The sequence below is a fragment of the Anser anser genome (genome assembly GCF_964211835.1).
Source record: "Anser anser genome assembly, chromosome: 2".
NCBI classification, from domain to species: domain Eukaryota; kingdom Metazoa; phylum Chordata; class Aves; order Anseriformes; family Anatidae; genus Anser; species Anser anser.
In genome coordinates this window covers 162,688,820-162,716,101 of record NC_139721.1, presented here as the reverse complement: position 1 = coordinate 162,716,101, position 27,282 = coordinate 162,688,820, and the positions used below count along the sequence as shown (strand labels likewise).

General features: G+C 68.2%; 1 protein-coding gene across 1 annotated transcript; it reads left to right on the top strand.

The window, feature by feature from the left end:
- The first annotated feature begins 11,979 nt into the window (after window positions 1-11,979).
- Window positions 11,980-26,857, top strand: LOC310895572 (uncharacterized protein). The gene is made up of 10 exons (XM_083827042.1): window positions 11,980-12,090; window positions 12,462-12,588; window positions 12,814-12,927; window positions 13,230-14,238; window positions 14,401-14,662; window positions 22,140-22,302; window positions 22,587-22,736; window positions 23,101-23,199; window positions 23,485-23,583; window positions 24,335-26,857. Exons 1-10 carry the CDS (start codon window positions 12,082-12,084, stop codon window positions 25,642-25,644), a joined length of 3,342 nt encoding a protein of 1,113 aa, XP_083683168.1. The 5' UTR covers window positions 11,980-12,081; the 3' UTR covers window positions 25,645-26,857.
- The last annotated feature ends 425 nt before the right edge of the window (window positions 26,858-27,282 follow it).

Sequence of the window (27,282 nt, the reverse complement as noted above, 5' to 3'; positions counted from 1 at the left end):
TCCCTGTCCCTGTCCCTGTCCCTGTCCCTGTCCCATCCCTGTCCCATCCCTGTCCCTGTCCCTGTCCCTGTCCCTGTCCCATCCCTGTCCCATCCCTGTCCCATCCCTGTCCCATCCCTGTTCCTGTCCCTGTCCCATCCCTGTCCCTGTCCCTGTCCCTGTCCCTGTCCCTGTCCCATCCCTGTCCCATCCCTGTCCCTTTCCCATCCCTGTCCCCGTCCCTGTCCCTGTCCCTGTCCCTGTCCCTGTCCCATCCCTGTCCCATCCCTGTCCCTGTCCCTGTCCCTGTCCCTGTCCCTGTCCCGTCCCTGTCCCTGTCCCTATCCCTGTCCCATCCCTGTCCCATCCCTGTCCCGTCCCTGTCCCATCCCTGTCCCGTCCCTGTCCCTGTCCCATCCCTGTCCCTGTCCCTGTCCCTGTCCCTGTCCCATCCCTGTCCCATCCCTGTCCCGTCCCTGTCCCTGTCCCTGTCCCTGTCCCAGCCCTGTCCCGTACCCATCCCCATCCCCACCGCCGGGGATGTTCCGGGCTCTGGGTGCTGGCGGGGGCTGGGGCTGGAGCTGGGGGTCCCCGGGGGCGAGGACAGCAGCAGGCGGGGCGGGGCTGTGCTGTGCTGAGTGGTGCGGAGCGGTGCTGTGCTGAGCTGTGTGCTGCAGGGCGGTGCTGTGCTGTGCGGGGGGGGGGGCAGTGCTGAGCGGTGCTGAGCGGTGCGGTGCTGTGCGGGGCAGGCCGGTCCTGAGCGGTGCTGAGCCGTGCTGAGCCGTATGGTGCTGTGCGGTGCTGAGCGGTTCTGTGCGGGGCAGTGCTGAACGGTGCTGTGCTGTGCGGGGGAGGCGGTGCTGAGCGGTGCTGAGCGGTGCTGTGCAGTGCCGTGCCGTTCTGTGTGGGGCAGTGCTGAGCGGTGCGGTGCTGAGCGGTGCCGAGCCGTGCCCCAGCATCCTCCCCCGTCGCCATGGCAACGCCGCGCCCTGCCCCTCCCGTCGCCGTGGCAACGCCTCCCCGCCCCGCCGCACCTGCCGGCGGTTCCCATAGCAACGCCTCCCTTCGGCCCCGCCTCCCGCCCGGCGTGGCCACGCCCCCGTCACCATAGCAACCCCCTGTCACTATAGCAACCTGCGGGGTCCGGGAGGCCGCCGCTCTATGGTCCGTGCCTAGAGCGGCTGCGGCGCCATGGCAACGCGGCCTGCCCGGGAGGACCGCGCGGCCTGCAGGCCCGGCCCGGCCCCGGTGTGCGGTGGTCACCGGGGTCACCGGGACTGCTGGGCTTACCGGGGCTACCGGGGTTACCAGGGTCACGGGGGCTACCAGGGTCACTGGGGCTACCAGGGTGACCAGGGCTACTGGGGTCAACGGGGCTACTGGGGTGACTGGGGTCACTAGGGCTACCGGAGCTACTGGTGTCACCGGGACTAGCAGGGCTACCGGGGTCACTGGGGCTACCGGGGTCACTGGGGCTACCGGGGTTACTGGGGCTAACAGGGTGACCGGGGTCACCGGGGCTACTGGGGCTACCGGGGCTACCAAGACTACTGGGGTGACTAAGCCTAATGGGGTTACCGGGGTCACTGGGACTACTGGGCCTAGCGGGGTCACCAGGGCTCCTGGGGTCACCAGGGCTACTGGGGCTACCGGGGCTACTGGGCTGACCGGGGCTATTGGGGTCACCCAGGCAACTGGGGCTACCGGGGCTGCCGGGCTTACTGGGGATACTGGGGTGACCGGGGCTACTGGGGCTACCGGGGTCACCAGGACTACGGGGGCTACCGATGTTCCCCCGGTGCGCCCCCAGAAGGCAGGAGCCTTTGCAATTGCAGCTTCGGCAGAGCTGAGCCTGCTGGCTGCCAGGTGATGAGCTCAGACTCGGCGGGGATTTGGAAAACCGTTCTCGCTCTGAAAGAAAAAAAATCCCGTTTCTATAAAAGGAAACCACCTGAGGATGTCTGGCATCGAAGGAGCCTTTGAAGAAAACCCTTACGAGCAGGCGTTTATCGGTTTCGCAGCGGGTCAGGTCATCAGCTGAGCGCAGAGCACGGCGCCGGCAGTGAGCGGCTGTGGGGACTGGGGTGGCGCTGCCGACGCCTCCTCTTGCCCCGAAGAGCGACAAAAGGCGAGCGAGGGAAGGGCCGGGCTGCGTGGGCAAGCACCACGGGCCGGGGAAGCCAGGTGGCGGGGGGGGCTTTGTCCTGCTCGTTTTGTGCTGCCCACCAGGAGCTCGCCCTGCCGCCGGTGCTGCTGCGCCCTGCACGTCTCCCAGGGCACCCGCCCGTGGGAGCTGTTCTGTGCCTTGTCACAGGACGTCCCGCCAGGGAACAGAGGGCAGCATTTTCAGCTGCGGCACTGTGGTCACTAACGAGCGCAGCGATGTCCTTGTCATCATGGTAATGTAAATGGGATGGACGCCCCTCGCTGAGCTCTCCTGAGGTCTCGAGCCAGTCTCGGAGGTGGCAGCCAGTTCCGAAAGCTTTGTGCTCGCGCAGAATGCGTGGCCTGGTGGTGCAGCAGTCGGAGAGAGCCTCCGGAGAGCCCAAGAGAGATGTGGCCACGGGGACAGCGTGGTTCCCCTGGAGGAAGAAGAGGCAGTAACCCCCCAGCCTCGGAAAGGCCGTCCCTTCCCAAAGGAGGAGGCTGCAGACACCCAAAAGCAGCTGCTGGCGGTACTGCAGAGGCGCTGCGGACGCCCCTCTGGTGCTGGGTGAGGTGAGCCTTGCCCACCCCTGCTCCCTTCTGTCAGCCCGCAGCGAGGCTTTCCTCCGAACACCTCGCCCTCCTCCTGACCCCGCGTTTCGAAATGTTTTCCTGCTTACCTCATCTGGCAGCCCTGTGAGCAGCGCCGGGGAGGCAGCGCGCAGGCAGGGCCCGGCCGCTCGTGACTCAGCACAGCTCCCTCAGCCGCGTGCCTTCTGCAGCACCCCGTCCCCATCCCCATTCCCATCCCCGTCCCCATTCCCATCCCCATCCCCATCCCATCCCCATCCCCATCCCCATCCCCATCCCCATCCCCATCCCCATCCCCATCCCCATCCCATCCCATCCCCATCCCATCCCATCCCATCCCCATCCCCATTCCCATCCCCGTCCCCATTCCCATCCCCATCCCATCCCCATCCCCATCCCCATCCCATCCCCATCCCATCCCCATCCCATCCCATCCCCATCCCCATCCCATCCCCATCCCATCCCCATCCCCATCCCATCCCCATCCCATCCCATCCCCATCCCATCCCCATCCCATCCCATCCCCATCCCCATTCCCATCCCCATCCCCATCCCATCCCCATCCCCATCCCCATCCCCATCCCCATCCCCATCCCCATCCCCATCCTATCCCATCCCATCCCATCCCATCCCATCCCATCCCCATCCCATCCCATCCCATCCCCATCCCCATCCCATCCCCATCCCATCCCATCCCATCCCATCCCATCCCATCCCATCCCATCCCATCCCCATCCCATCCCTTCGTATCCCCCCCCGCTCAGGCACTGGGTGAGCGCGGTGCTGAGCGGTGCTGCGGGGACTGCGTCTCCTGCTCTCCCTCTCCCCGGTGTCTCCTAACGCCTGCTGTGGGCTCTGACCCCTTCTCTTACGCCTGCAGCCTCTCCCCGGGGGTCGGGCCCCCACTTCCACACCGTGACGTTTCAGACCAGGGGTCTGCACGGCTCTGTGCCGCTCTGCGCGGGGAAAGGCGCCCCGAGGAGCTCAGGGCGCGGGGCTGGGTGGCGATTCGATGCAGCTTGTGCAAAGCAAACACGGGGCCTTGGGCACGTCTGGAAAGTTTCACGTCCGTTGCAACAGCCCGGCTGCGTTTCTCGTGAGACCGTTTGCTCTGGGATTTCGCAGCGGAAGGCCTGCTTCTGGCTTCTGGCAAAACTGTTTACAGTCACCTCCTTCCGAAATCAACGCAGTTTCCTGGAAGCCTCGTACCTGCCCAGCAGCAGGCACGGGAGCGTTTCAAAGGTCGAAGGACGACCCAGAGACGATGTCAGGGAGTTTCTTCTGACAGAAGGGGACAGTGTGCCGCAGCCTGCCGTGAGGATCAGCAGACGTGCCAGGGGCTCCTGGCGGCACCGGGACCTGCGGCAGAAGAGGGAAATCTTTGGTTTACCAGGGCTTTGAAAAAGAAACGCCCTGGGCTTGAAGGGGCCGAACAAAGGGGAGGGTTGAAGCTGAAGGACCTGTGGCTGAAACCACACGCAGGGAACAGGAGCAGGCGGCCCCCACGTGCAGACCTTGCCTCATCTCGCCGGCAGAGGGTTGCGTGGCCGTGCCCGGCCGTTCCCGAGCCGTTGCTGCATCGTCCCCAGACCCGAGCGGCTGCGCTTTGCTCCTGCCCTGCGTGGAACGGGCTTGGTTCTCCTCCGCCTTCAGCGCCTGCCTCGTACGCCAGGTGCTCCTGCGGCAGGGAGGCGTGAGGCTGAGCTTTACCCTGTCCTCTTAAACGTGTCCTCTGGGGACGATCCCTGCTGCCTACGTTGCTGTGGTTCTGCTCTCCTCCTCCTCCTCCTCCTCCTCCGGAGGCATCACGTTGCTCCAGCTGGTGCTCGCACACCAGATGCAGTTTTTTCCCACATTTCATAACTGCAGTCAAAAAGCTCCTAATCACAACAACAACAGAGCGTGTGACGGCCCTGCAATTCTCCCATCTCGTCCACCAGCTGTTCCTTTCTTTTAAGAGAAAAATCTTCCACCACTCAGGTCTTTAATGAGCTTTTGCTGCTTTTTGGGGCCCTGGAGCAGCGTTCCACCGAAGGGACGCTTCCTTTTAAGGCAGAGAGGGCTGCTTCTGAAAGGGCAGCTCCTAAATCACCCGAGCTGAGCAGAGCCCTCCCCGCTGGAGGACACGCGCCGGGCGCATTTCGCGGCCCCGTTCCTTTCCACGCGAGTGCGGTTCTCGCCTGGCGGCCGTCAGCCCTCGGGTGCCGCGGGGGCTGCTGTGCCTCCCCAGGGGCCCCTTCCTTCACGCTATCCAAGCGTTTTGCCTTCTTTCCCCCCCCCCAGACTTCGCAGCCTCCAGAGCAACCCCCTTGACTTTCCCGCGGGCCCTTGTCGGACGACGTGTCCGTGCCCTGGGGGTGCTCCGGCTGCTGCCCGCGAGCTGTCCCCGTCCTGCTCCGAGCGAGGTCCAGCACCACGAGGTGCCCTTTGTTCCTGCATCGGCACCCGCTAATGAAATCTGTTTTTCCGGGGAGAGCTAATTACACAAAGGTTAATTGAGGTGTCTCCAGCGCGGGAGTCGGGGAAGCGTGATCTTTGGCTGAAAATACCCAACAAAGGTTTCTGCAACAACCGAGCGGTTTTTCCTTCAATTGATCTATTTTTGTGGCTGGCTGTGACATTGTCCTGTCCTCCTCCTTCTCTTCACCGGTTCCGGGGGGCGGTGGGCACGAGGCCGTGCTCCTGTGCGAGATGTGGTGCCCCCTGTCCCGGGGGAGCCTTTGGGGACCCAGGGCCTCGCCACCCGCTGTCTTCCTGCCCGAGTGCAGGGAGGAGGAGACCTTGCCAGGGCTGTGTCCTGACCCTGGCCGCACCAACACAACCTGAACGAGCGAAAAAAAACCCCACAGGAGTGACTTTGGGGTGATCAGGAGGCTGTTGTTTTTTAATTTGTTTTTTTTTTTGATTCAGAAATTGAGGGGCTTTTGTGGTGGGAAGTGGTGGGGGAGCTTTCCCAGGGTGAGGCTGGCCAGGCGGAGCGGTGCCGGTGCCTCCAGCACCCTGAGCGCGGCTCCTCCTGCCCCGTCCCTGTCCCCGTCCCCATCCCACGGCTCCCTGCCGGCGGGGCCCCGTGCGTGCCCCCATCCTCCCGTGGCTCACAGAAGCAGAGCCCACGTTCTTGGTGGGCCCTGGGGCGGCTTCAAAGGGATGGAGTCCTGCTGTGGGGCGCGCGGGGTCCTGCCGTGGGGCGCGCTGCACCCAGCCTCACCCAGCCTTCGGTGCTCAGCGGCACCAAGTGACCTCAGTAACCCACAGCGCTAGGACGGCGCAGACCCAGAGCCGTGTCCTTGACGGTACTGGGAGGGTGATGGGCACTTTTCACCGCCTCAATTTCTGCCGGCCCTTCCAGCTCCGGTCCCGCTGCAGAGAGATAATTGGGAAGCTGTCTCCCGGCCTCCTGTATTCATCTGGAGTAGCAGAGAAGGAAGAAAAGGATTTTCAGGCGTTTCATGCTTTTTGTTGGCGTCAGAGCCTGGATGGGTCCTGAGATGGGAGCGAGTCCGGGGGGCCGGGCGCTCGGTGTGCCGAGGTTTGGGCGAGCTGCGGCGCGGGGCCCGGCCGCCGCGGCCACGTGCGGGCGGCACACGTGGGGGCACGGCCGCGCAGCCCACAACTAGGGCACCCCAAAACAGCCCCTGCGGTCACCTGCCTGTGCCAGGCTCGGAGGTGACACAGAAACGGGCGAGAAGGGAGGTATCTGTGTAGTAACCGGCACTGATCATCCGCACCGAGCGCTCCGGCGGAGCACGGCACTGACATAACCGCTCCTCAAGGTGGAAAAGGTCCTTGGGAGCCCGGGGGTCTCGTGTCCGCCTGCAGGCTCCCTGCGCGGCCCTGCCTCAGCGCCGGCCTGGAAAGGCTCCGCCGGCAGCACTGCGCCGCTCGGCGCGGGCTCGCCCTGCTCCAACTGCCCCAGTTTCCCCCGAAACTTTCTCACCCCGCCTCGCGGTTCTGGAGCACGGGGTCAGGAGCAGATGGGGCGACAGGAGGCTGCCTGCGGGGCGGGGGGGCTGCTCCTGCCCGATGATAGCCTGCGAAGGGCTGCAATATGTCTCTGTGCTTGGTGCAACGTTCCTGGCTGCTGGCCTTTCAGTTCTGCATACCCCAGCGTGCCGAAGCAGCCTGGCCGGCTTGCCAGAAACCAGGAAAAATAAAAATCCCCACTTGGTGCCCGTGGGAAGCTGGCGTGCCGACGTGTGCAGGTGAATGCTGACGGCACAGGTCGTGGTTTGGAGGAACGGCGCTCGCAGAAGGGGGTGCAGCACATCTGTCAGCCGTCAAGAAAATCATTTTTCCCTGGAAAGCGAAGCGTGGGGGCAGCCGGTGCGCAAGTAGGGCAGCATATGGACCAGCAACACCCCGGGGGGCACGGAGCCGTTCCCCACGCGATGGAGAAGCTCGCTGCCTCCCCGGGCACGGCGCTGCCGCTGTCCGGGGGCTGCCCTGCGTGTGGCGAGCAATGCTGGTCCTGAATCCTGCCCTCCTGGGGCACAGGGGGAAGGTGCCTGCCGGTATGTGCCTGTCCCTGCACCACGAGGCCGCCTGTGCCCAGCGCCCTGCCAGCAACGGGGCGAGCGGCATGGAGCTGTGTGCTGCGGGGCTCTTGGTGGCACCAGGGCTGGGCTGGTGACTGTCCCCTGTGGGCGATGGGGCTCTGGGTGTGGGAGCAGACAGGGCAATTTGTCCCGGCCTGATGTGAACCGATGGGGACATCTCCAGGGTGCTGGGGAAGGGGCTTGTCACAAGGAAATCCCAGGAACAAACAGGGATCGCGGCACCTCTGCCTGCTCTAGTGCCGAAAGCTCCCCAGTGGGGCTCTGTGAGCCCAGCCCCGCCAGCTCCGGCCTCTGTGGCACTGCTGGCACGGGCACGGCGCGGGTTTGTGCACGGGACCGGCCCAGCACGGGCAGGAGGGCTGCTGGCACGGTGGGGACACACTGCTCCTGAGCTTGCGTTTTGGTGCCAGCCTATGCCTGTGGCTCGTGCCCGACCGAGGCCACCTGCCCTTGGCCATGAGCCCGCAGCGAGGTTTAATCAGAGCTGGCGCTGGGCCCTGCCGCATCAGCTGGCACCTGGGTGGCTCTGGGTGGCACTGGGTGGCACTGGGTGGCACTGCGTGGCGCGGGGTGTCACCGCGCGGCACCGGGTGTCACCACAGGGCACAGCCCAGCCCCGGCCATGCAGCCCGTGCCCACGCTGCTGCCGCCTCCCGAGCCCCGCGGTGCTGCCGGGTGGGCGCACCGGGGGGGATTTCTCGTGCCTAAGCACAGCAGCAGCAGTTCGGTACCCAGCAGGGGCGCTTCAGCTGTCTGCAAAATTTCCGTTCTCTTTGGCAACAAAAGGAAAGGGAAAGGCATTCTCTGCGCTTTTGGAGCCTCTGGCAGGTTCTCGCCCCCTGCGCTCGTGGCCCCGTCTCTCCCTGTGCATGCCCCGTGCCCGCGGCAGCCCCGCAGCGCTGCTGGGCAGGGGGAGAGGAGGGAGCGCGGGACGTGTCCGGGCTGAGGTCCCCAGCCGTGGGTGCAGGACGTGTCCCTGTGTCCCATGTGGCATCCTGGGGGCTGCAGCCTGCAGGGAGCAGCTCTTGGCTCCCTGTGCCAGGAAAATCCTTCACTTCGCGCCTCCCGCGCGCCGAGGGGAGGTGATTTCCCGGCACGGGGGTGTTGGCGGCTTCCCCATCTGCTGGGCTCCGTCTCTGCCTTCTCTCCGTGCTGGGGATTTCACCGTGGTCCTGGTGCCCGAGGAGCCCGGCTCCAGCTCCGCGGTGTCCTGGGTGCTGCTGCGGGGCCGGGCTCCGCGCAGCCCCCGCTGCTCCCGGGGGGGCTGCTGCTTTCTGCGCTGTCCTGGGCGCGGAGCAGAGTGAGGGGCGCAGCGGGGTGCAGGCTGCGTGCCTTTAAGGCTCTGCAGATTTGGGGGTCGGGGGGAGCTGGTGGTGGGAATGGCAGAGACGCGAAGGGAAAGGGCTGCGGTCTAAAAACTCGCCCTGCTCAGCGTTATGTAACCAGGCAGACCGTCGTCGTCATTACCTTTTCAGCTGTTTTTCTCGGCAGGCAGCCCAGCACCATGCAGCTGCTCGCTCACTGCCCCACAGTGGGATGGGAAAATCTTGCGGGTTGAGATAAAGGCAGTTTAACCGGCGGAGCAAAAGCTGCTTGCGAGCAAAGCAAACCGAGGAATTCCGTCCCTGCTTCCCATCAGCAGGCAGACGTTCGGCCACGTCCAGGAGAGCAGGGCTCATCATGCGTTACGGTTTCTTGGGAAGACAAACGCCATAGCTCTGAAAGTCCCCCGCTCATCCTTCCTTGCCCCAGCTTTTATTGCGTGATGCCACAGGGTATGGGCCGTCCCTTTGGGTCAGCTCTCCCAGCTGTGTCCCCCCCCCAGGTCCTGGTGCACCCCTCGCCTGCTCACCAGCAAGGCAGCACGAGAAGCAGAAAAGTCCTTGGCTCTGGGGGGGGGACGGGGGCAGCAGCAACCAAATGTCGGTCACCAACACCCCCCTGGAGAGGGGACATCGTGCTGGGTGCAGGGGCTCTGAGCCCTGCTGAGGCTTCCCCTGCACCCGGGGCTGTGCAGTGCAGGATACGGGCGCTGCCCACGTCCTGCCCTGGGGACAGGAGCATCAGCAGCACCCTGAGGACCGGGGGCCTGGGGTCGGTCTCTGCATGGGTGCATGTGGCAGAGACGTGTTGGTGCAAAGCGCGCTCACCTCCAAGGCCTGGGTTTTCTCCCCCATGACTTCAGGTTTGGGTGCCCAGCCCTGCTCGCAGTGAGGCCGGCACAGGCTGTACGGGGACATGGCGGTGCCAGCCCTGCCACAGCCGCCCTTGTGCTCCTCACCCCTAATGTCACGGGCTCCCCGGCCTTAAAACACAAACAGCACTTCTGTTAGGTGTCTGCCAACCAGAGCTGTGATTCTGGGGACCGGTTTAACTCGGTGCCTGGAGTACCAGGACGGGCATTGCCCGGGGTGAGGAGCCGCTGGGAGCACCGCATGCGGCGCGGTTCGGCACGGTGCGGTACCGCCAGCCCTGCGCACGCCATCTCCCCCCCGCGTGCTCGTTGATGCGTGAGCTGTGCGGGAGGGAGCGCAGCCCGCTGTCTCCTACCCAGCCGCTTTTAACCGAGCCCTGTGCAGTTTCTCTCGGCTTTCATCCTGCACTTTCCCTCGGCTTTCATCCCAGCGCACGCAGCTGTGCACATCCCCGTCCCCACCCGTGCCGCCAGCCCCCTGCGGGGCTGCCTCCCCCCGTGCCTCCTGCAGGAGAAGGCTCCGTGTCCGCTCTGCCCACGTGTTCCTGCGCTCTGCCCACATTTCCTCACCACCCCAATGCCACCCCCGTGTCGGGGGCTCTGCAGCCCTGCACGGCCAGGGCCTGTTGGGCACCCACTGCAGCCTGCGCCCCGCTGCTCCGGGTCCTTGGTGCCCTGCGGAAACTTTCCTGCCCTCCCCGGGAACCTCACGCGCTCATTTTCCTCTTGTTGCGGCTCATGTACCTCCCAGGCAACATTTTTAGACGTTTGCCCTACTTGTGAAAGACGATTTATTTTCTTGTCGGGTGACACCTGCCGGGGCAGGCGCGCAGCTTCCCGTTCTGCTCTGCCGCTGCAGCCCGGTCCCCACCTGATGGGGGTCCGGGAGGGGGCGCGGGGACGAGGACCCCCCTGGTTCCTGGGGGTGCGTTGGGCTCTGTGCTGCCTTCTCTGCCGATTGTGCGGTCAATGCTAAAAGGGATCGGGAACACAGCGGCACGGGGTAACGCCGCCCTCTGCTCCAGCCTTTGTGAGGGTCGGGTCCCTGCGGCCCCCTCTGGATGCTGCCGCCCACCCTGTGTCGGGACCATGGCTCCCAGCGGGGCTGCACCCCCTGCGCCTTGGGGCTGTGCTGCCTTGCAAGGTGGGCACCCCAATAATCGGGTGACCCAATATCAGATACCCCAATAACCCCACACCCCAATAATCAGGCACCCCAATAACCCAGTACCCCAATAATCAGACACCCCCAATAATGAGGCACCCCCAATAACCAGGCACCTCAATAACTCAGTACCTCAATAATTGGTCACCCCAATAACCCAGCACCCAAAAAAACCCAGCATCCCAATAATCAGGCACCTCAGTAACTGGGCACCTAAATAACTCAAGCACCCTGATAAACCCATCCCAATAACCCCGCACCCCAATAATGGGGCACCCCAATAACCCAGCAGCCCAATAACCATGGTTCCCAATATCCGGGCAACCCAAAAGCTGTGCACCCCAGTAACCTGGCATCACGATAACCTGCACACTGTGAATAAACTGGGCATAGCCCCGCACCCCAATAACTGCGTACCCCCCGTAACCCAGACACCCCCAATAACTGCGCACCTCAAAACCTCACCAGCGCAGCACTGTGGTGCCGGGGGGAGCCCACCCTGCGGTGTCGGGACGCGGACACGGCCCCCCCGGGGGCAGGAGGCTCCTGGCTCCGCGCGGGGGCCGTGCCGCTGTCCCCCAGCCCCGTGGTGCAGCAGCCGCGTGCCTCAGTTTCCCTGTCTGCGAGCGGGGCGGTGCTGACAGTGCTGCGGGGGCTGCGGGGGGAAGCGCCCGGGGAGGGGGGGCTGCGTGCTCCGGGCCCGGAGCTGGGGGCGCGGGGGGCTCCCGGACAGGGCTGCGGGCAGGGCAGGGCTCTGCCGGCCCCGGAGCCCGACGCGGGCCGTTTCTCGCAGCGGGCTCCTGCGGGCACCGGTAACCCCCGGGCTCCCCGTGCAGCGCGGCTCCGGCACCTCCGAGGGCCGGGGGGCAGCGGCCGGGGCCGGGCGCGGATCCCGGGGTGCGCAGCCGGGGAGGGCGCTGCTGGCGAGGACGGGGCCCGGCCGCCGCCTGCTCCGGCCTCTCCCACGGCCCGGGTGCCGGCACCGCCGCTATCGGTGCCAGGACCGCCAGTACCGGGGGCTCTCCCTGCCGCCACCGGGGCGGCGCAGCGGGGTCCCCGCCTGCCCAAAGCGGCGGCTGCGGGGCGGCGAGGCCCGGAACGGCACCCGGCCTCGCCGGGGGAGCACCGGATCGGTAGCGGCGAGCAGGCCGGGGGGGCGCCCGGTGCCGGTGCTCCCCGCGCGCGATGCTCCCCGCGCGCGATGCGCCCCCGGTGCTGACGCCGCCCGGTGCCGGTGCGCCCCGGTGCCGGTGCTCCCCGCGGCTGATGCTCCCCGGTGCCGGTGCTCCCCGGTGCTGACACCGCCCGGTGCTCCCCGCCCCGCCCCGCCCCGCTCCGCCCCCGCCGTCCCCTTCCGGGCCCGCCCCGGTGGTGGCTCCGCCGGCGCCATCGCGGCGTGGCCGCCCCGAGCCGGAGGCTCCCGGTGCCGCCACCTCCCGCCCGCGGCAGCGATGCAGCGGGTGCGGCCCGCGGGACCCCGCGCCCGGGAGGGGAGGGGAGGGGCAGGCGGGGGGAGCCCCGGGGGGGCCGGTCCCCGGGGCAGCTCCTTCTCGTCCCGGTGCCCGGTTCTGGCCCGGTAGCTGCGGGCCGGGCTGTGCCGTGCCCTGCGTGCGGAGCGCACAGACCCTGCCCGGCCGGGGTGCGGGCGGCCCGCGGGTGGGGACGGGGATGGGGATGGGGATGGGGTGGGATGGGGATGCTCCGGGAACCATGACACGCCACGGCCCCGCGTGTCCCCCGGGCACTGCAGGTGCCACATCCCGCCGGGAGCAGCGGGCGGGGATGGAGCCGCCGGACCCCCGGGCCCCTCAGCCCCGGCTTTGCTTTCCAGGCTGCAGTGGCGTTTGAGGACGTGGCCATCTACTTCTCCCCCGAGGAGTGGGTAGAGCTGGCGGCGTGGCAGCGGGAGCTGTACCAGGAGGTGATGATGGACAACTACGACCTGGTCGCCTGCCTGGGTAAGGAGGAGCCGTGCCGGGGCCCGGGCTGGCCAAAAATGCGCGTGGGCAGCGCTCTGGGCACCCCAGCCCCACTGCTCCCAGCTTCGGTGCCACTGCTGGGGCTGGCACCAGCAGCTTTGGGTGGCACTGTTGGCACCCCTGGCATGTCCCCGGGGTCTCTGGTGGCGGAGACACTCCCCGGGTATGCTCCGGGGGATACTGAGGGGTCTCTCCCCCACGCAGGCTCTGTTGACGTCTCATCCAAGCTCATCCACAAAATGGAGCCTGAGGAGGAGTCGTGCGGGGGGGCTCCCCCTGGTGATGGGGATGGAGCAACTCCCAACACTGCTGGCATTGGTGAGTGACGTGGGGCGCAGCCCCCCTGGTGCCTGGGGACAGCGGGCTGGAAGCTGGGGCAGGTTCCGTGCGTCGTGGGCAGGAGCCCCGAGCTGTGCCGTGAGGCCGGCGGCTCCAGCCAGAGGTGGGGGCGTCGCAGCTTGGCCTTCCCCAGGGCCCCCACCCCGTGGCACCAGAGGGGCGAGGGGAGGCTGCAGCGCTGCGCCCAGGTGAGGGGGTGGTGCTGCCCACGTGGCGGCTTCGTTGGGCTGTGGGGACACTGCTGGGACAATTCCCTGATGCTGTGCCTCCGCTCCCTGCAGCTGCCCGGGGCAGGACGGCTGGCGAGGACCCGCCTGGGGACAGTGACGAGGGACGCTCGGTCCCACCTGCGCCGCTGGCCGGGGGTGCCGAGGAGCTGGGGTGCCCCCCTCTGTGCCCTGGCTGGTGCGAGGCAGGGACCTGGGGCTCCCCCGGGAGGATGGGGGCGTGGGAGCAGGGCGAGCGGCCGCTGGAGCCGGCGGCGGCCGGGGGGCTCCTCATCTGCGGCACCTGCGGGGAGAACTTCGAGGACGCGGCCAGCCTGGGCGCGCACCAGGGCGAGCACCTCGGCCCGGCGCCCACCCACGAGTGCGCAGCCTGCGGGAAGGTTTTCCAGCACCACCGCAACCTCCTGACGCACAAGAAGCACCGGGGCCGACACCGGCACGCCTGCGCCGAGTGCGGCCGCACCTTCTGCCTGCGAGGGGACCTGCTGCGGCACCGGGCCTGCCACGTGGGCGAGGGCGGCTACCCCTGCGCGCTCTGCGGCCGGCGCTTCCGCCACAAGCGGGACCTGCAGGCGCACCGCCAGGAGCACGCGGCCGCCGCGCCACGCCAGTGCCCCGAGTGCGAGAAGCGCTTCGAGGACGAGGCCAGCCTGAGCCGGCACCGGGCCACCCACGTCGAGGAGCGGCCCTTCGTCTGTGGGCGCTGCAACCGCAGCTTCAGCTGGAAGGAGAGCCTGATGATCCACCAGCGCAGCCACGCGCCCGAGCGCTCCCACAAGTGCCCCGTCTGCAGCCGCAGCTTCAGCCGCAGCGGGAACCTGCTGGTGCACCAGCGCGTGCACACGGGCGAGCGGCCCTACGCCTGCGCCCAGTGCGACAAGGCCTTCTGCAACAAGGCCAACCTCATCACGCACAAGAAGCTCCACCGGCGCTACAAGACTTTCGCCTGCGCCCAGTGCAGGCTGGGCTTCAGCTCCAAGAGCAAGCTGCTCCTGCACCTGCGGGCGCATGGAGACAGCGGGACCTTCGGCACGGGGGGCGACCCGCCGGACGGGCGGCCGTAGCTCTCAAACGTGGCTTGGGACTTCACCCTGACCCCTCAGGACCTCAAGGAATTCCCACCCTGGGTGCTTCCCCTGGTGCCCAGGCGGGGCTGGGAAGCAGCAGCCTCCTGGCAGCCGGCGGAGCTGCCCGGGTGTCTTCGTGTCCTCGTCTGTGCTCAAAGCCAGGAGAGCGACGGGAGCGTGGAGCCTGGGCGGCTGCAGCCGAGCTGGAAAGACCCCGTGCTGCTGTGCCCCCGGCTGGCAGGGCAGAGGGGAGCTTTGAGCCCTGGGCCCTGCTCGCAGGGCTGGCTCCCTGCTGCCACCCAGCCCCTGGCTGCCCGCATTGGGCTGGGGGCGCTGGGGGGCAGCACCCAGGACCCCTGCCCCGTTCCCAGGACCTTGAGCTACCTCCTGACCCCAGCAGCTCGGGGCTGTGCAGTGCAAGTAAGGGGGGGCTCCTGTGGCCGCTTTGGGGAGGCCACAGCCTCTCCCACTCCCGAGCAGCCCCCCAGGATGTGGCCCTGCCTGGGGGAGGCTGGGACCATGGGAGGGGGGCCCTGAACAGGGTACCCCCGGCCTGAGTGCCGGCTGCTGCAGACCCCACCTCGGTGAAGGAGAGCGGGCTGGCCTCCGCATCAGGATCAACACCGAGGGGCAGGACGAGGACCCCATGCCCCCGGTCCCTGGGGCTGCCCGCACTGCACGGCACCAGACGCGCTTCCAGTCCCGCTGTGTGCCCCAGCCCCGCTCACCGGCATCGCCCCCTTCCCAGGCCCGGGAGCTGGGGGGGCCCTTCCTGGCTGTGCTGCGCTCCGGGAGCTTTTGCTCCCCGTGCAGCCAGCGGGGTGGCGGGGGTTTGGCAGCCCCGCTGGTGCTGGGAGAGCGCAGCCGGCTGGGCCGCTCGCCTGCCAGAGCCTGGCATGGAGAGGTGTCCATCCATCCGTGCACCCCGCTGTCCGTGTGTCCTGCAGCGCAGGTGTCCGGGGCTCCGGTGCCTGCCCTGCTCCTGCAGCACTGGCACACAGCTCTCGCACGGGCTCTGAGCAACTCACAGAGTGTGACTGAGCACCGGCTGCGTGGCTGGAGCCTGCACCACGGCTCCCAGCCTGCGCCCGGCCTCGGCAGGCTCGTGCCGCAGCTCGGGAGGGCAGGAGTGCTGCTGTTCCGCGAGCTGCGTTGTGCCGGCCTCGGGGAAAGGTGCTTGTGCCACGGGAGCGGTGCAGCCCTGGTGCAGGATCCGGCCGGTGCTCCCCCAGGGAGGGTTTTCCCCTCTCGGACAAGCTGTGTGCTGCCCAGCCCCTCCGGGCTTGTGGCCAAACCCTGCGGTTGGGCCTTTGGGGTGCGCCTTCCTAGGAACTGCTGTGTGGTGCTGCGTGCTTCCTCCGTGGCCCCTGGGGTGAAGGCAGGCTTCATCGGGTGCGCCGTGAGGCTCTGCGTGCTGCTCCCCTCTGTCCTCTCCTACCGGTCACCAAGGCAGGGACCCGCTGCTGGCACTGCCCGGGTGGGCTCCTGGCCTGGGGGACGGGACGGTGGCTTTTCCCTTGGGTACCGTCACCTGGGATGGCGTCTACTTTAAGTCATGGGGCATGGTGTCAATTATTAGGATGATTTGTGTATTTTCGTAGCTTAATAAAATCCTTTTGCAGACACGTGGCTGTTTGGGTGAACCGGTGCCCCCCGGGCCGGGTGGATGGAGAGGAGCAGGAGCGATGCAGGGAGGGGTGAGGGGTTTGCTGCCTGCTCCTGGCTGCTGTGCCCTGCCTCGCCTGGTCCCCGCTGCATCGCTGCCGGGAGCCCCAGGCGTCTCCGTTCCTGGATGGCCGCGGAGGTGAGGGGCACCGGGGAGGCTGCGGTGAGCAGTGCCCATGCCGGGCCGTGCCCCTGCCCTCAGGGTGCCTGATGCTCCGTGAGCTCCAGGAGCTGCGCCGCGACCGTGCCTGCTGCTCCTCTGCGTCCTGCCAGGGTGCCAGCCAGCGAGGGAGGCGCGGGCGCATGGAGCAGCGGGTTGGAAGTGGCTGGCCAAGCGCCACCGGCTCGCAGCCCCGGGCGGGCACGTTTGCTGACTGCAGGGAGGAAGAGGATGCAGGTGGCTCCGGAGGATGTGCCAAGGCTCCTGGCTCCTGCCCTTGAGCAAGGCTGAGCGCGGCTTGTGGTGCCCAGCTGTGCAGCCCTCTGCCCCCAGCCGCGGTTCCTGGGTGCGTGGGGTGCCCGCGCCGGCCCAAGGCCTGTGGCATTTTGGGCCGTGGGGCCCCACGTAGGTGCGGCAGTGCTGATACTTGACTTAGCAGGGTCTGGGGACACCCAGGGACAAGCAGCCTTCCTGGCGCCTCGGGTCTGCTGCCCTAAAAGGGGCTTGGCCCTCGGTGAGAGCTGGGGCGAGGAGCAGCCTCCCGTGGGGCACCACCCCGCCACCCCCTGAGCTGCCCCGAGAGGAGGCGCGGGTCCCGGGGGCATCCCCTGCTCTGGGGCGTCCCAGGGCTGCGCTGGGGCTGCTGCTGGCATGGGCTTGTCCTGCAGCACCTTGGGGGTGCTCGTTTTGCCCTGTGTGGTGTGTGGCTCCTTGCTGCTGGGATGGGGCAGGACGGTGCTGGGGGGACCTGCTCGGGGGTGCTGCTCCCCTCTGCGGAGCCACCAGGATGCGCCGAAGCCTGAGCAGCACCGAGCGGTCGATGGGTGGCTCTGAGCGGGACCCTGCGTTGCCTCCTGGGTGCCATTGGGAGCGCGACGCCTCCGGGCTGCTCCAGCATCACCGCCCTGCATCCTGCCGCCACCCAGCCCAGCGGGGCCAGCATCCCACGCTGGCCCCATGCAGCGCTCCCAGGGGGCACGGCTGTTCTGCACCCCCTGCTGTGCCCCCCCCAACCCCGGGGCCAGCCCCTGCCACAGCCCCTGCTACTGGGTGTCCCCAGGGCCCTGGGGCCTGCGGAGCCGGGACGCTGTCCTCGCTGCAGCCGCGCATCCCAGGGACCGCGGCCAAGCGCCACCTGCTCAGGCGCAGGAGGCTGTGCAGTGCTCACATCCTGCTGGTCTCAGGGCACGTGCGAGCTCAGACAAAGACCTGATCAATCTCCGCGTTAATCCAGCCGCAGCGGTGGGGCCTTTTCCCTCGGGAGCCGCAGTGCTCCCAGCAGCACGCGCTCGCTGCAGCACTGCCGCGCACCGCGGACGTCTCGCGGAGGGCGTTTGCTCCCTCTGCCAGCCGGAGCTCTGCTGCTGTTGGCCGTGCTGTGGTACCAAGCTCAGTGGATGGCACCATAATTTTCGTTTTTACTGGCGGTAGAATAATGGCCAATCAGAGAAACTGCAAAAACAGAGAAACTGATCCCGGGGCTGTCGTGGGTGCGAGCGCCCTCCTCCACAGCGCTGCCAGGAGTGGATGGAGCACGGCGGTGGCGGTGAAGGCAGCCGGGTGCTGGTCCCAAAACGCTGCGGTGCAGCAGGACGGGTGCCCGCTGCACATGGCTGTAGCCACACGAGGACACAGCGTGAGGACCTGCAGGTCGGCACCGCTGGGAGCGCGGGGCCACGCGGGGCAGCAGTCACGGTGCAGCTGCGCCGGAGCTGGCAGGGAGCCGGCGCGACCCAGGCTTGGCCCTGGCCCCATTTCTGGGGGTTGATGTTCACAAAACCTGGCTCACTGGCACAGCGGCTGGCTCCACGTGTGGACTTAAATGCCTGGAGCCTGTGGGAGGTGACGGCTTGGCCACATTCAGCAGCGTGGCAGGGGCAGGACGGGCGTCTTCTGGCTCCGGTCCTGCTCCTGCTGGCCCTGCTCCCAGGCTCCTCAATGGTATTTGGCCGCTTCCCCCTCTTTCCTTCTGTCACCTCGCTGCTCCCTGTCCCCTCCTGGGTGCCTGCTGCCCTCTGGCTGGGAGCGTGCCACCGTCCCAAAGCCGACCCAGTCGCTTGGCTGTCATCTGTGCCCTGGTGTCACCCCAGCTGCTCAGGAGGACACCCTGGCTCCAGCTTCATGCCCAGGAGTGCAGAATGTGACAGAGCAACAGGACCCAAAATTCCTCCGTGGGGCAGGGAGCTGCAGCCGGCCCCTGATGCAACGCCTCGGCCAAGTTACGCCCGAGGCTTCGCTCCCAGCACTGAGGCCAGGAAACAACCACGGTGGGGGCAGCCTCTGGGTGCCTGCCGAGCCCTGTGCCTGGCTGCCCTTCCCCGCTCCGAGGGACGCGTGGTGGAGCTGGTGGGGAGATGTCCCCGCGCCAGCCCCAGTGCCCACACAGCTGGGTACGGCAGGGTGAGAAGCCCCGGGGCAGGAGGCTCTTGCTCATCCTCTCCTCCGCCATCCTACTTGTGTTACCGTTGTTATTTCTCTCCTCCTACGTGCGCAGCCCCGTGCCGGTGCCTCCGCAGCGTGCCCTGCTCTGAGCTGGACCAGCAATTTCGGGGTGCAGGAGCCCTCGTGCTGCCTGCCCCTCTGTAGCCACCTCCCAGCCCTACCAGTGTCCGGGGGCTCTCCCAGGGGGTCCCGCACCCTGTGCCCCCCCCTGCGTCCCCATTTCCAGGTGGGTAGAAGGGAGGGGAGGTGGCCCCGGCCCCAGGGTCTGTGGGGAGATGGGACCAGGGCTGGGGGCTGCAGTGGTGTCCCGGTGTGCGCTGCCTGCACGGGTGTCGTGGGCAGGTCCCCGCTGTGCTGCCCGTGGAGAGGAGCCCCCGCAGGAGCAGGGGTCTGGGGGGAGCTGCCGCCCGTGGGGGACCCGTACTGGAGCAGTTTGCTCCTGGGGGATGGACCCCGTGGGACGGAGCCGTGGGGGAGCAGTTCTTGAGGAGCTGCTGCCTGTGGGCAGCCCACGAGGGATCAGTTTGGGAAGGACGGCATCCCGTGGGAGGGACCCCGCGGGGAGCAGGGGCAGAGAGGGACCGTGAGGGAGCGGCGGGGACGAAGCGCCAGGGCCCGAGCGCAGCCCCCGGTCCCGTTCCCCGCCCGGGGGCAGGGGGGGGGCAGGGGGTGGCACTCGCTGCTTCCAGGCTCTGTGGGCCGCCAGCCCCGGGGCAGCACGCCGCACCGCGCTCCCCGGACCCGGCCCCTTTGCCCGTGGCAGCAGCGGCTGAGCCCCGCGGTGAGCCCCCCCCGGTGAGTCCCCCCCCGGCGAGCCCCCCTCCGGCCAGGCTCCAGCCTCCCCCCGAGTCCCCCCCGGTGCCCTGCGGAGGGCTGAGGCGCGCCGGGGCGGTGCCGGTGCCGGTGCCGTGCCGGTACCGGGGGGGCGGCGGGGCGGTGCCGGGGGGGGGGCGGCGGGGCGGTGCCGGTACCGGGGGGGGCGGCGGGGCGGACTACAACTCCCGGCGTGCAGCGGGGCGGCCCTTTGTCTGCCTCGCCCCGTGCGCCCGCCCCGGTGCGGTCCCGCGGTCGGCGGCCATCGGCGGCGATGCCCGAGCCGCCGCCCCTCTGAGCGCCGCCGGTGAGAGCGGGGCGGGGGGCACGGGGCCGGCCGGGGTTCGGGGGGGGGGGCACCGGAGGGAGAACCGGGGGGGCGCGCACCCCCCCCACCCCCCTCCGCCCCAGCCCCGGTGCCCGTCGTGCGCGGTGCGCTGGGACCGCGGGGCTGGAGCGCGGTGCGCGCGGTGCGGGTGCCGCTCGTGCGACCCCCCCCCAAAAAAAAACGGGGGGCGCCGGGGGGGCACGGGGAGCCCAGGACGGGGCCGGTGCCGCGGGGGGGGAAGCGGGGCCCGAGGGTACCCGGGGCGGCGCCAGGGGGCTCCGGCACCCGCCGCCCCCCCCGGCCCCCGGGCCCCCCCCCGCTGCTGTCCGGCCCCGGGTGGGCGCTCGGAGCCAGCGGCGTGCGACCCCTCCGTGGGGCGTACCCCGCCAGACCCGAGGAATACCCGTTAGTACCGCAAATCGCCGCTTGCGGTGCGTGCTCGGGGCTCGCCGCCCGCCGGTGCCGCCGGTCCCCGGTGGGGCTGGGGCCGTGCCCCCGCTACGAGCGGCGCCCCCTGCGCCAGCCGCCTGCCCCCGTCCGCCCCGCGCGGCTCTGCCGGCAGCGGGCACGGCTTTGTGAGAGCCGCGGGCACGGCACGGCTCCGCACAGCTCGGCACGGCTCGGCACGGCACGGCACGGCTCGGCACGGCTCTGCACAGCTTGGCACGGCACGGCTCGGCACCGGCTGCGCTGCCTTGGGACCCTGCTGCCCCCAGGGCCTGGCACGAAGGAGCGGGGAGGGGACGGGCGGGGGTCCGGGCGCTGCGGCGCGGCACCGGGCGCTGTCCCGGGGCACCGGGAGGTGCTGGGGGGGATGGATGTGGGGCGGGAGAGGCACCGGGCTGCGCTACGAGGGGCGCAGGTAACGTGGGCAGAACCCGTGCCCGGCCCTGGCTGGCGCCTGCTGGAGCTCATCCGAAATGCCCCGGCCCCAGGACGGGCTTGTGCCAGCGCCAGCGCGCGAGCTAGCAGGGGGTGGGGGGCACCTCGGGGAGAGCCCCCCCGGAACAACCCCTCTCTTGTTTGAAAGCAGCACTGAGCTGGACAACCCCTGCACCCTGCTCCCTCCAGCCCCGGCTGAGCTCCGTGCCTGCCCGCGCGCCCTCCCGGCCCCGTGCCACCTCCGGGCATCCCCGGCGGCGCCAGGTCCTCTTGGCTCGGAGCACTGGTGCTGGGCTGGCTGCGGGGCGGCGTTGGCGCGGGTGGGCAGCGGCCACGGCAGCAGGTCCTGCCTCGGCTCACGCTCTGCCCGGTGGCTCCCGGTGCTGCGGTTAGGTGGAAGGCAGGACACGCTCTGCACCGCAGGGACGTGGCACCAAGTGGGAGGGAAAGCAAGGTTCAGGACGGGGCACGGGGCTGGCGGGATGGGGGACGAGGACCCTGCTCCTGCTGCTGCCCCTGCTTCAGCTCCAGCTCCAGCTCCAGCTCGCTCTGTGGCTACGTGCAGTTTGCCAGAGGCCCCCTGGGCACAGAGCGTTTGGCCAACAAAGGCGGTGGCAGCACCGGGTGCCCTGAGGCGCGGAGAGCTTCTTGAGGAGTGGTAGCATGTGGGGCCGGGTGTGTCGGAGGGAAAGTCCGGGTAGGACATGGTGAATACGGGAAGCTGCCCTTGGGGTGCTGCATGAGCAGGGAGCGTCCCCGGGGTGCCCAGCACGCGTTGCTCTGGAGGTCTGCTGCACGTGCAGCTCGGCAGGACGGGGTCGGGAGTGATGCTGGAGACCCCTTCACAGGCATGTGGGGCCCGGCGGCGGCTCTGCCAGGACGCAGCCGCATCCCCCCTGGGCGCTGCCACTGCATCCTGCTCAGGAGGGCGCCTGAGCGCATCGTGCCTGGGGGTGCCTGGGGGTGCCTGGGGACGCCGACCCTCACCACGGGGGTGTCCCCAGCGGCTCCTCACCTGCTCTGGGGCTGCCCCGGCGCTGCTTGTGGCAGCGTGTCAAATTCCACTGAGATTGCATCTACCGCGTCGCCGTGCCTTCGTGAAAACTGTGCCCAGCAGCCGAGGAAAGCTTGCCGGCTTCATGGGGCGCAGCCGCCTCCGAACTCCGCAGGGTTTTCTCCCGGTTCCTCCTGCCGGGTTCCTCCTTCCCCTCCGGCCCCGCCGTGTGCCTCGGCTGTGACCTTGTGCCGCTGCTGCTGGGCTGTGAGGAGGGAGGTGGGGGCACGGGCAGAGTGACCGAGCCCTGTCCTGGGCTGCTCTGTGCTGTCGTAGCCCCCATGTCGGTCTTCCTCTTCTTCCTCTTCCTCCTCCTCCTCCTGTGCCTGCCCCTGCTGAAAGCAGCAACTCCCTGAAGGCAGAGGGGAGGGGAAGGGGTAGGATGGAAGGGGAGGGGAGGAATCAGCCGTCAGGAGAAGCAGCTTGGAGATCTCCGGAGCCCCCCTGTGCCCGAGCCCCCCCAGTCCCCAGCTGTCAGTGGTGCTGCTTTGCTGCTTGCATTTTGGGGCCAGTTTGGCACAAAGGGTGACTTCTGCCTGGGGTCTCTCTGCAGGCGTTCGCAGGGAGCAGCGCGGCTGCAGGCGGCTGTCCTGTCCCTCGGGCAGGATTTCCTGGCGGGACCCCGAGACCCCCGGCGATGGAGCCGGAGGAGAAGCCGTTCGTGGGGGACCCCCGGGGCGGGGGGCGCAGGGGAGTCCCTGGCCCCCGCGGTGCAGGTGAGCCGTGGGACCCCCGGGCAGGCAGCCCATGCCTGCTGCCCCCAGGGCCCAGCGGAGCGGTTTGCTGGGGGGGGTCGGTGGGTGAGGACCCTCGCTGGGCAGCAGGGAGCCGCTGGGGTTGTCGCTGCCTGGGCTGGGTGGTGCTGGGGGTCTCCGTTCCCCCCGGGGGAGGTTTTGTCCCCTCTGTGCCCATCCCAGCGCCACGGAGCGCGTGGCAGCATTGCTTGGCTGCTGTCTGCTCGCACGTCCAGGGAACCCAAATTTGGCTTTTTCTTCCCCAGGAAAGGGCTGGGCTGGTGTGAAGCACGAGATTGTGGTGAAAACGGAGCCGGAGGACGAGTCGGCCATCGGGTACCCCCAGGGCCCAGGGGCGGGGGCTGCTGCCCCCGGCATCCCCAGTGTCCCCAGCATCCCCGGTGTCCCCAGCACCAGTAAGTGACGCGGAGCAGGGTGCTGCACAGAGGGGTTGTGCTGGGACGGGGCATGCCCCGCGCCCTTCGGGAACCGGGAACTGCCTCCTGCAGGAAAAGCAGCAGTTCCCTTCCCTGCGTAACGAGTATTTAATAGTATTTAACTTAGTAAGATAACGATAGTTTAATATTGATGGGTGCTTTGGAGCCTCAGTGACCTGCATCTGGTGCAGCCCCGTGGTTCCCCAGGGTTCTGGCTGCAGGAGGCACCGAGCTCGCTGCACCCAGTGCCTGCGGAGCGGGGACCCGGCGGCAGCGGGCGGCAGCGGCACGGCCCTGTCCGTCCCCAGAGCAGGACGTGTGGGCCGGGTGCTTCCTTCCACAGGCATCAAAACAGAGGTTGTCATCAAAACCGAGCCTGAGGACGACTCCTACGGTGACTGCTGCCCACGGGAGAAGGAGGAGCCCCCCGACCCCACTGCCTGTGAGTGGGGCTGGGCACATGGGGGTGCCCGGGGCTGTGCCATGGGGTCACGCTCCCTGCTCTGCCCCTCGGTGCCTTTGTAGGCAGCTGCCCCGTGCAGTCCTGGGGATGGTGACACTCTGTCCCGTGCTGTCCTGGGGATGGTGACACCCCACGGGTGCCATGCAGCGCCCACCCTTGCCCTCCCTGCTGCCAGCCGAGGTCAGAATCCGGCCCCTGGTGCCTGCGGCCGTGCCCAGGGTGTGCCGAGCGCAGCCCCCAGAGCTCTGCCCTCTGCCCCCGCAGGCGATGTCAAGCCCGAAGTGATTGTGAAGGTGGAGCCGGAGGAGGAGGCGTACATCGGGTGTCCCCAGGGCCCGGGTGACCCAGGAGGCGCAGGTGCAGGTGAGCACTGCGGGGCTGGGACCCGGCTTGTGTCTGCCTCTGGGGGCTGCGTCTGGGTGCGCAGCTGCTGCTGGGAGTCACCGCGCCAAGGGCTGGAGCAGCTGGGCAGGCAGAGAGCCTGGGGGTGCTGCTGTCCTCCCTCTGCCCCAACCTGGCAGAAATCCACAGGGAGGGACCCTGGCCCCGTGCTACTGCCAGCCCTGGGGGCACTGCTCCTTGTGCGCCCCTGGAGGAGCACCGAGCTGCTCTCCGTCTTGTCCGGGCAGCCTCAGCTGTCAGTTTGTTTTACAGGAGGGGGCTGAACACGTCCCCTGGGGGTTCCACGATAGCAAAAAAACAGGTCCTTCGAGCCCTAAACTGCAAATGCAATCTCTGCACAGTTTTGGCTTTTGATGAGAGTTTGCACGTGTGTCTGGTCGTGGGGGCATGTTTGAGGGAGGCATTTTACCTGGCTGCGGTGCCAAGGGTGCGATGGCTTCTTCCAGCTCCTCCCGCACCAAGGGGCTCCCGGCAGCGCTAACCCAGTGCCACAGCCGAGGCTCTGCAGCCCCTGGGCAGCCTCGGTGGCTCTGGGCTGTGGTTGCAGTGCTGCATCCAGCAGTGATGCCCGGGGCTGTCCCTGTGCCGCAGCCGTGCCGTGCCTGTGCCGATGGGTTCAGCTCCGCGCCGGGTTCCCAGGAGCGCAGGGCCACGCGCAGCTCCTGGCTCTGCGTTGTGCCGGTGGTGGCCGGGTTCTTTCTTCTCTTTGTAGGTGGCGAAGGCAAAGGTGAGAAGCGTCCCAAGGAGGAGCCAGAGGACGTGAAACCAGAGGTGGCTCTGCTGGAGAGAAGCCCGGAGGCTGCGCCCCGTGTCAGCCAGTGGATGGTGCAGCCGGTGCGGGGCGGCGTGACCGAGCCCCGGGGGCTCTGTGTGGGGACGGGCACGGCTCCTGTCCCGCCAGCGAGCACCGCTGGGCACAAAGTCACGTCGGCACCTGGCACTGAGCCGGCCCGGCGGCCCCGCAGCCACGGTGCCGAGCGGCCCTTCGCCTGCAGCGAGTGCGGGAAGAGCTTCCAGCACCGGGGGAACCTCATCACCCACCTGCGCGTGCACACCGGGGAGAAGCCCTTCGCCTGCACCGTCTGCGGGAAGAGCTTCAGCCAGAAGGGCGACCTGATGCGGCACCAGCGCATCCACACGGGCGAGAAGCCCTTCGAGTGCACCGTCTGCGGGAAGAGCTTCTGCTCCAAGCAGACCTTCATCCTGCACCAGCGCATCCACACGGGCGAGAAGCCCTTCTCCTGCACCGAGTGCGGCAAGAGCTTCAACCGCAAGGCCAACTTCATCACGCACCAGAAGATCCACCGCGGCGAGCGGCCTTTCATCTGCGCCGAGTGCGGCAAGGGCTTCTGCGCCAAGAAGACCTTCATCCTGCACCAGAAGATCCACGTCGGCGACCGGCCCTTCGGCTGCAGCGAGTGCGGGAAGAGCTTCAGCCGCAACGGCGACCTGACGCGGCACCAGCGCATCCACACGGGCGAGCGCCCCTTCGCCTGTGCCGACTGCGGCAAGTGCTTCAGCCACAACGGCGAGCTGATCAAGCACCAGCGCATCCACACGGGCGAGAAGCCCTTCACCTGCACCGAGTGCGGCAAGAGCTTCAACCGCAAGGGCACGCTCATCACCCACCAGCGCATCCACACCGGCGAGCGCCCCTTCGTCTGCCCCGAGTGCGGCAAGACCTTCAACCTCAAGACCACGCTGATGAAGCACAAGCGCATCCACACGGGCGAGCGTCCCTTCACCTGCCTGGAGTGCGGGAAGAGCTTCAAGTACAAGGGCAACCTGCGGACGCACCACCTCACCCACACGGTGGAGCGGGTCTACCCCTGCACCGAGTGTGGCAAGATCTTCAGCCACAAGAAGGAGCTGACCGTGCACCAGGGCACGCACACGGAGGAGCGGCTCCTGTCCTGCTACCGGGACGGGGAGTCCTTCAGCCCCTTCCTCCCCGTGCACCCGCTGCTCATGTCCTGCACCCAGCTCCAGGTGCCGCTGGAGGCCCTGTCCAAGTACAAGTAGGAGCTGGCAGAAGCGCAGAGCTCTGCGCACGTCTCTGCAGATGGAGCAGACAGAGGGGGAATGGCACAGCAGTTTTGGGACCCAGGCCTGCTGTGGTGTTGGTGGTGCGTTGGGACACTGCTGCAGAGCCAGCTCGCCCCGGAGCAAGCATGGCACGCTCACGGCACACTGTCAGCGTGCCCGGCACACGGAGCACAGACAAGGGCTTGAGCCTGGCCCTGGGGGATGCTGGGGGGCAGAGTGTGGCCGTTCCCCTGCTGCTGGTGGTAAAGGGGCCCTGAGCTTCTTCATGCACGGCCAGGACCGGGGCCGGGGCCCAAGCTAGACCTGGCACCGTGGGTGCTCTCGCCTCCCCGTGCCAGGCTGGCGCTCGCAGGCTGCGCAGGGCTGGTGGTTGGTGCAGTGTGCTGGGTGCGTGGCGGTGGCGCAGCCCCAGGCATGGGGCCACCACGCACCCCAGCAAGGTGCCCCAGCTCCGGGTTAGGAACTGGTACAGGAGAGGTGCCGGGGGGTGTCTGAAGATGGCCTCGGGTCACCCTGCCCGGCCAGCACCGCGTTGTCCCCTCGCCACCTCCTCTGTCCCCTCGCTTGGGTACCAGCAGCTGTGGGGCCTCCCCCCCGTCCCTGTGCCACCCTCCCTGTGCTGCAGCGGGCACCCACCCTTCCTTGCTGGGTAGGAGAGGGGCGAGTTTTGCAGTAGGAGCCGTCGTTTCTCCTCACATGTACCCCAGGCACATCGGCACGGGCCGTGGGGGGCACTGCTGCAGCGTGCTCCTTCCCTTCCCTGGCACGGGCGCTGCTGTCGGCTCCTGTCCCTCTGCCCCCCAAGGCTCAGCAGCCCCCCTTGTCCCTGGGGAGGCTCCCACAGCTCGCATCGTGCGGTTACCGAGCCGTGCTGTCCATAATGCCACAGAGCAGTTCGGGGGGACCAGACCCACAAAGACCACCCCATCCCACCCCGCCATGCACGGGGACATCTCCCCCTGGGGCTCACGGTGCTCAAAGCCCTGAGCACCCCAACCCTGGGCACCTCCGCTGATGGGCACCCACAGTCCCTGGGGGCTGCCTTTGGGGTGGGGGCCACGAGCTGGGAGCTGCTGTGTGGGTGGCACGTGGCAGCCTCTGTAAATGCCTTGCCTCAGTTTCCCCATCGGTAAAATGGGCTAGCAGCACTGCTCCTGCCTCACTGGGGTGCTGCTAAGCCGCTGCCCACGGTGCCTCGGGGAGGGGAGCGGGGCTGCCTGGTGTCACTGCTACCACTGCTGTGGTCTGGGGGCTGCCGCGCGTGGGAGACCCCCGGTGAGCAGCGCAGAAAGGACCACGTGTATTTATATTTCCTCTTTTTTTTTTTTTTTTTTCTAATCTAGGAACTAATAAAAAGTGGAAACAAGCGCGAGGGGGCAGTGTTCCCGTTAGGACATGCCGCCTGTCCTTTCTCCTCACCCAACGCCCCTCGGTCGCAGGGCAGCGCATGCCATCAGCCCCAGGAGCTGGGGGCGCCCCAAACACCCCCAAATCTGCGATCACCGGTGCAGTCACGGGCAGCTCCTCGTGGGCCAAGCGCCCCCACGGCTGGTGCAGCCATACAAATCCCAGCCGGCGGTGCCGGGGTGGTCGCTGAGCCCACGCTGCCACGAG

What these genes read in the sequence shown, in the direction of transcription:
- LOC310895572 (XM_083827042.1), top strand. An exon ending in CGACCTGGTCGCCTGCCTGG is followed by an intron (nt 12,589 to 12,813) that starts GTAAGGAGGAGC and finishes TCCCCCACGCAG; the next exon opens with GCTCTGTTGACGTCTCATCC. An exon ending in GCCCCCCGACCCCACTGCCT is followed by an intron (nt 23,200 to 23,484) that starts GTGAGTGGGGCT and finishes CTGCCCCCGCAG; the next exon opens with GCGATGTCAAGCCCGAAGTG.